The sequence below is a fragment of the Gekko japonicus genome, unplaced genomic scaffold (assembly GCF_001447785.1).
Source record: "Gekko japonicus isolate JY-2015 unplaced genomic scaffold, Gekko_japonicus_V1.1 scaffold47, whole genome shotgun sequence".
Lineage (NCBI taxonomy): Eukaryota > Metazoa > Chordata > Lepidosauria > Squamata > Gekkonidae > Gekko > Gekko japonicus.
Genome location: NW_015165235.1, coordinates 2,283,365 through 2,291,701, shown reverse-complemented (window position 1 = coordinate 2,291,701; position 8,337 = coordinate 2,283,365). Strand labels below are relative to the sequence as shown.

The 8,337-nt window shown below is 42.5% G+C and overlaps 1 protein-coding gene across 1 annotated transcript in view; it reads right to left on the bottom strand.

Annotated features, from left to right (window-relative positions):
• Positions 1-6,721: 6,721 nt before the first annotated feature.
• CDH17 (cadherin 17) overlaps positions 6,722-8,337 on the bottom strand; it is a 37,420-nt gene continuing 35,804 nt past the window's right edge. Inside the window, exon 18 of the mRNA XM_015409823.1 lies at positions 6,722-6,831. Within this exon, the coding sequence (XP_015265309.1) occupies positions 6,722-6,831 (110 nt within the window). The remainder of the gene's footprint in view (positions 6,832-8,337) is intronic.

The window sequence follows — 8,337 nt, the reverse complement described above, 5'->3', positions numbered from 1 at the left end:
GCTCTATCCCATGCATGTAAACCTGTTGTAATTTACCCCTCAGTTGTCGTTTCTCCTGTGTTCCCTTTTATCAACCTCACCAAAGACTAGCTTTCCACCACTTAAAGGAATCCTTTTTACCTTTTACAGCTTCCATTACTTTGTTTGTTAACCATACAAGGCCTTTTTCTATACCTATTTGTGCCTTTCCTAATCTGCAGTAAATATTTTTTCTGAGCTTCTAGGATTGTAGTTTTAATTAGTCTCCAAACTTCCCCAATGGTTTTGACCCTTTCAGTTTCCTCTTCACATGTCCCCTCATTTCAGAGAAGTTACCCCTTGTAAAATTAAAAGGGTTGTGTTGGTCTTTTTGGGCAACTCCCCCATCCTTTTTTCATGTGTAGTATTTTTTAAGATGAAGGGCAGTTGCAAGTACCAGCCAAAGAGGTGTGAAAAGGCAAAGTGCTATAGGGTTTCTTGGGGCTACTGTTCCTTTCTTGGGGCTACTGACCAAGGGGTAAAAGGAGTACTGAAGGATGATAGGGAAATGGCTGAGAAGCTAAATGCATTTTTTGCCTCTATCTTCACTGTGGAAGATGAGAAGTGCTTGCCCACTACAGAACCGCTGATTTTGGGAGGGGTGTTGAAAGACCTGAGTCAGATTGAGGTGACGAGAGAGGAGGTCCTAAAACTGATAGACAACTTAAAAACTGATAAATCACCAGGCCCAGATGGCATACATCCGAGAGTTCTGAAAGAACTCAAATGTGAACTTGTGGATCTCCTTACAAAAATATGTAATCTTTCCTTAAAATCTGCCTCCATTCCTGAGGACTGGAAGGTAGCAAATGTCACTCCCATCTTTAAAAAGGGTTCCAGAGGAGATCCGGGAAATTACTCAGTCATCTCCACTCCAGGCTAAACATACCCAGGTCCTTCAACCTTTCCTCGTAGGACTTGGTCTCCAGACCCCTCACCATATTGAGGCAGACTCAGCATGGGTTCTGTAAGGGAAGATCTTGTCTCACTAACCTGTTAGTGTTCTTTGAGGGGGTGAACAAACATGTGGAAAAGGGGGACCTAATAGATATTGTTTACCTTGACATCCAGAAAGCTTTTGATAAAGTTCCTCATCAAAGGCTCCTAAGTAAGCTAAAAAATCATGGGATAAAAGGACAAGTCCTTTTATGGATCAAAAACTGGCTAGTTCATAGAAAACAGAGAGTGAGTGTAGGTGGGCAATTTTCTCAGTGGAGGGTGGTAAGCAGTGGGGTACCACAGGGATCAGTACTTGGTCCACTGCTTTTTAACTTGTTCATAAATGATTTGGAGATGGGAGTAAGCAGTGAAGTGGCTAAATTTGCGGATGATACAAAGTTGTTCAGGGTGGTGAAAACCAGTGAGGATTGTGAGGCACTGGAATACTGTGTGCAGTTCTGGTCACCACACCTTAAAAAGGATATTATAGCTTTGGAAAAAATGCAGAAAAGGGCAACTCGAATGATAAAAGGGTTGGAACACTTTCCCTATGAGGAAATGTTAAAGCGCTTAGGGCTCTTTAGCTTGCAGAAATGAGCTTGGAGAAACGATGACTGAGGGGTGACATGATTGAGGTTTATAAGATTATGCATGGGAAAGAGCAGGTAGAGAAAGAGGTACTTTTCTCCCTTTCTCACAATACAAGAACTCGTGGGCACTCCATGAAATTGCTGAGCGGTCGGGTTAGAACGGATAAAAGGAAGTACTTCTTCACCCAAAGAGTGATTAACACTTGGAATTCACTGCCACAGGAAGTGGTGGCAGCTACAAGCATGGACGGCTTCAAAAGGGAATTAGATAAGCATATGGAGCAGAGGTCCATCAGTGGCTATTAGCCACAAGGTATAGATAGGGACTCTGGGGCAAGTGATGCTCTGTCATCTTGGTGCTTGGGGGGGGGGGTCAACAGTGGGAGGGCTTCTAATGTCCTGGCCCTGGTATTTCTGGCCACTGTGTGACACAGGGTGATGGACTGGATGGGCCTTTGGTCTGTTCCAACATTGGCATCTCTTATGTTCTTATGTTTACACTTTGCTCCTTGGTTTTATAGCTATTTCTACCTAATTAGTGGCTGCAGAATTCCTAAATCAATCTTTGATTAACAGAATTGCAGGTTTCTAGTCCTTAAATCTGTCTTAAAATGGTGTAACACGTGGTGAAATCTCAGATGAAAACTGTCCATCAATGTCAGTATTGTCTACTGACATGGGCAGCGGCTCTCCAGGGTCTTTGATGGAAATCTTTCATTTCACCTGGCATCTCCTTTCAGCTGGGGGCACTGGGGATTGAAATGGAAACCTTCTACATGCTAAGGAGATGCTCTGTCACTGAGCCACAGCCTTTCTCTGGGATTCCAAGGACTAGGAGCATGCATGCCCCCTGTGCTTTTGTTATATTTTTCAAAAACTTTACTTGTGTTTGGTTCATTATTGCATGTGTTTGTTCTTATTGCCACACTTGCTTTGGTTCCCACTAGATTCAGAGAGAATAACAAAATCCTCTTCCCCCTTTTGAATAATAGAAGCAGAATAAATTATGCAAAATAATATATGCAAATTATATTTGTATACCTTATACAGTGAACGAAACTTATTTTGGTACAGAATTTGGTTGACTCTGTTTTGTTTTAGAGTGCATATAGTCCTGTTCGACTTCCTCCATCTCCATGGGGTAAGATGATTATTAATAGGTCATTTTTATGGCCAGCATTCCAAATCCTATGAATAGCAGAGATGTACTTTTTCTGTCCCAAATATGCACGTTTCCTCCGTATGCCATTTTTATTCTATAAAATTATACATAAGCTATAGTGGCCTGTGTTTTTTAATGAAGAGTGTATTGTGATGGCTTAATTTAGGCATATCAAGAATCTTGATACTTGATGTTGAAAACTCATGAGGAATTAACATAACGTTGGCAGTGGTGTTCAAGCATTCAACACCAACTTTGTTGCTAACGAAGGCGTCTCAAAAGGAGAAGCCATTTCTGAAAAAGAGCCATGGGACACATTCTTGGCTGATTCCATCAGCGGGGTCTGTTGTGTTACAATATTGTCTTTGGCAGAAGGTCTGTAGCCAAACTAAAATTAGAAAATAGTCAGTTTTAAAAAAAATAAAATAAGAGGCATAAAAGGGAGTTTCAGAGAACATCTAGTCAAGAGGGCTGCAAGCCCAAATCAGGTTTTTGTGCATAACCAGATGGATCACACAGAACACATAATATGAGTTGTATATATCTGAACGTCTAGCACAGGAAAAGGATTGTTGGCTGAATGAACACAGTACTCATATAAACGGTTGCACCGATTTCCACCAATTCCCCCTTCAAGACTTGGGGAGATCCCCAAAAATGTACCAGTACTCAGTTCTGGTGATTACCATCACAAAAAAAGCCCTACACATACAAATTTTGAAGACCAGCTTTGGTTAATGTTCCAGCTTTAATATGTGTGGATGCGAACTCTCAAAAATCTGACCGTCCAGTCACGTGTGCTGAAGCTGGAACCATGTACATTGCCCCCTCTTCACACAAAATGGCAACATGCAATCTTTCCTTATATGCCTTTGGATCACTAAAATAATAACAACTGAGCAGGGCTACTGGTGTGGCCACAACAAACACAACTGCATAATGCATGAAGCAGATTTAAAGAACTGGATAAACAAACGCAGCAGCTGCTGGACCCTGGATTGCAATTATTTTTTTATTTGATGTACTGAAAAAATATAAATAAACAGGGCCAACATGACAGCTAGTCTGGTGTCAGTCACATAAAACATTCACACTGCTGTCATTGAAATATTACTTTAATCACTTTCACAAATGACAGAGTGGCAAATCCAAGTGGAGATCCTTACATGGGATGATCCTCCAAGCATTTATTTCACTATTGCATGTTGCATACAGACTGGGGAGCACTTTCCATGTGAGAAAGACATAATTTGAAGGATTGTAGATTTCTCAAGCCACTGCAAATTGTAGCTGAAGTTGTGATGAAGACCCCCTAACCAACTGTATTACATGAACAAGGGCCAAAAGCATTACCAGTAGGGCCAAAAGGATTACCAGGAATATACCAAGTGTGTGTTAAATTTAACGGCGATATTGTCAAGAATATGTTTGTTTGTTTATTTATTTATTTAAATGTCTACCCCACCCTCCCCACGAATCATTTCTGTCCTCCCCACTTCAGCACTGTATGCAAACTGTAGATTGGCAAAACTGAGCAAATAACTAACACAGACCCCCCCCCCACTGCACACCACTGCTGTATGGAGCTTTAAAAACTCGTTAAAGAATTTGTACTCCAAAATCTGGCACAATGTTTGCGAGTGCTAATTCTTTGCTTAACAGAGAAAACTTCAGTTGCAATCAAATAACAGCCCCCCTCCAACTTAAAAAATAATAATCCCCAAACCATAGAGGAACAGCAGCGGAGAACAGCTGTTCTACTCCAGCTACTCTTCTGTTCCAAAATATTATTCACTCTGCTTTTCACCCATTGAGGGTCACCATATAATTTCTTCTGCTGGTGATATTGTAGCTTTGCAACTTATCTTAAGCAGGTGAAGGAACCAAACAATTGGCCTGCATGAGCTTTTTTGTTATCATGGGCTCCTTGAACTAGCACCTTACAATACACTTCGGTAATTTACAGTGCTATCCTAAAGAGAATTACAACTTTCTAAGTCCCTTGATTCCAGTGGGCTTAGAATGGTGTATCTTGCTTAGGATGGCACTGAAAGAATGCTGAACCAGATGTTAAGAACTTGGTAGAATCTTGTTGTGAGAACACTTGTCTGTCAAGAATGAAGGTTCCGGTTTGACGAGAGAGGCTGCGTGTGTGAGATTCTCCTCGCGTACTTCTTTACCTTATGCTCTATTAAGGAACTTTTAACATCTCCTCAAGATTCTCCCGGAGAGAGAAACTTGGCAAGGGGTGTTTACAGCAAATGGTGGAGGGTGGCGACCCTCCCCGTCCTTGCAGTGAGCCCCAAAAGCGTGGAGCATTAGGAGACCCGACGAAGAGATTCGCCGAGCCATAGACAGACCCCACAGAACTGAAAGACAGAGTCTGTCAAGAATGAAAACTACCAGAGTGAGATGGATGGAGCTAAAAGGAAAGGTAGAGAATGGCTATTGGAATCAGTTTGTTCTTTCAGCTTGTGGCACCCAGCCCCCCTCATTTCCGTGCTTTTCTCTGATCCTTTCAAAAACCAGCGAATCTCAATAGTCATTCTCTGTCATTCCTTTTACCATCTCCCTGAGCCACTGAAAAGTGATCTAAATGTGTTCGATAACTTCTCACCTACTTTCATTTTATAAAAATATCAGTAGGATAAAGGAAACTGATTTTTGTCACAATGAATAGAAGAATTTAGTTTCAGCTCCCTACCCTGCCACAGTAGCTGCTTGCTGGGTGACCTTGAGCCAGTCACTCATTCTCAGCCTGACCTACCTCACAAGTCTGTTGTGAGGATAAAATGAGGAGAAGAGAATCATGTATGCTGCTTTGGGCCCCCATTGGGGATAAAGGCAGGGTAAAAATGAAGTAAAATAAATAAAACCTGTTGTTTTCCTAGTTACGTTAGGGTGGACAGTTGACCGCTTTCCTATAGACCATATTTTGGGGTGGGTGGGGGTGAGGGGAGAATAGGATCCCATGAACTATGAATGGAATAGGTTCACAAGATATCTCTCTCCTTCCCCCAGAACCTCCCATATGTCTCCCAAAACATGTTCCTGGGGATCAGGAGGCCCTTGGGAACAGCGCAGGAGTCAACAAAAGGATGCTGCAACAAGATGAGGGGAATCTGCAGAAATTACCCACCACCATTTGCATTACTTCTGTTCCCACAAGAGCTTGTGCAAGAAAGGAGGCAGATCATTGCTGCTGTTTCCCCCTCAAGCACAGCCTAATCTGTTCCCAACTTGTCCCTTGACACCGAGGAGCAGCTTTTTGAGGGTGCAGCTGGCTGGAAGGAGAAGGATCCATTTGATGAGCTGCTTCTCTTCCCAGTTGGCTAGATCCATCCCATGATTTCCTCCCCTCCTTTCTTAACCCTTATGCAAAGCCATCCAGGTATGATTATCCTGGCAGTTTCTAGTGTGCGGGAATGGATGTTTACAGAGTGCCATTTTACCAGTAAACCATTTCACCTACATTCATCACTAAAGCAGAGTCTCTGAATATTCTTAGACTATCACTAAAGCTTTGGTGGGTGTGCCAGATAAATGTGTTAACTAATTAATGCCCATTGCTGAGTTTGTGTTAGACGGAGAAGATTGTCCCTAATGGGAATGAAGGAACACTTCAGGAATGTTGAGTTTCAGGAATGCAGAACTTTGCATCTGCTGTAGGCTCTGCTAGACCTTTTGGCTAAGGTGTGTAAACATTATCTATATAAAAGACTGGTCCTATCATTATACAGGGTGAGCAAGCTGATCTTGAGGGACCATTAAAAGTCAAGACAAGGGTGACTTATTTATCATTCTCCATTTACAAAATTTTATGCCTTTGGCACAGAAATGTCTTGAGCACTGTCTACCCTGTGTCGTCAATTTGTTTTCACTTTTGTGCCTAAATGAGCAGGGGAAACAAAGAGGGGAAAGATGCATCCACACGAGTTGCCCGTATTTCTGCAAGGGCAATGATATCAATCAGCTAACAAAAAGCACGTTGATTGTTCCTTTGGTGAAACAATTACGTCAAGTTTCTTAATTCTGATGGGTTCACGGCAGTTACTGGGTTGGCTTTTTGCTCTTTCTCCTTCTTGCGTTTCAGGCGAAAAAATACAATCCCTAAAATGATACCTGGAGGGGGGGAATGGAGAAGAAGATGTTTAAAGCACATTGGAAACAAACACTGCAACTATTTCAGAGGCAGAGCAGTCCCAGACTTTAAGTCTCCCTGGTAATCTAGCTGTGGGACTTTGGGGGGCTTAAGCTGAGCCATGGCTCAGTATGGCTTAACTCCAGACCCTGGTTTCATTGTTGACGCCCCCCCCCCAACATGGGAAGTGTGCTGTTGGCGGCCAGAGCATTTCATGCCCATGGACGTTTCCCTCTCATTGGTGATTTTACAAGAGAGAGCTCCTACTGAAAAATACCAGAGCTGCAATGTTTAGTTGATCTGAAGCACCTTGATCCAATAAAAGGTGCCTATCCCCATTTAATTAGGCAGGACATTTGCAACGTTTTGAAGTATTTTAAATATGTGCACTTGCTTCGATCCTCATTCCGTTTGGGAATGAGGATGAAGCAGGAGGGTAAGTAGCCGGGCCTTCTGACACACTTCCGGTGATGTCAGGGGGTGTGGCCTTCTGTCACTTCCGGTGATGTCAGGGGGCGTGGCATATGCAAATAAGTTATGCTAATGAGTTATGCTAATGAGCTCCGGCAGCTCTTTTTCTACAACAAGACCCCTGTGTGCACTTATAAAACCTGCAGATGGCAGGCACCTTTTTAGAAGCAGCATTCCCTCCTATGTGAGAGAAAAAGGAGATGCCTCTTCTGAGATTATACTTGTTGGAAACTCTGCATGGATCTTTGAAAAGCAAAGAAAAGTGCACTTGAAGTTTTTTGGGTGTGTGTGTAGAACTATAGGATTGGATCCAATGACACACCAGAGACTCTGTCAGGTGGTAGAAGACTCCTCCCATTGGGAAGCTTCCTCTCTTCATGGATGGGAGACATTATATCCAACCAAAGGTTTTGAATTGCTTTTGATTTCTCTCCATATGAACACTTTTTTGATTTAAAAGAATTTTTTAACGTTATTTATAGTCCACCTTTCTCACAAGGACCAAGGCAGATTATGCATACAATCAACAAATGGGACATTCAATAACCGGAGCGTTAGGATTTCAGATGTCCGGAACCACCAGCAAGAACTGAAGCATAGCATAAGTATTAACACAACACACTAAGTGGTTCAGAAATTACATAATAGGATCCTACTTAACAATAAACTCTATGCAGCATTACAGACCACAGTCCCAATCATTTATCCAAGTTTGTGAACCCTTTTGTGTAGTGCAACCCAATTACCTGCACAGAAAAGCTGTCCCGAATAGTTCAGCTTTGCATAGTTTGCAGAAGGCCAGGAGAATGGAGAGCTGTCCTGCCCTCCTTGGGCAGACCGTTTCACAAGGCAGGAGCCACAACAGAGAAAGGATATCATGTATGGGCAGTGATTTTGCCCATTTGCAGGTTGGCACCTGCAGAAGCCCCTGCTGACATGAGCGAAGCTGTGGTGGCAAAGCACAGGAGCATATTGAATTCCTCTGTTTGGTAAATTATCACTTAGGAGTTAATGGT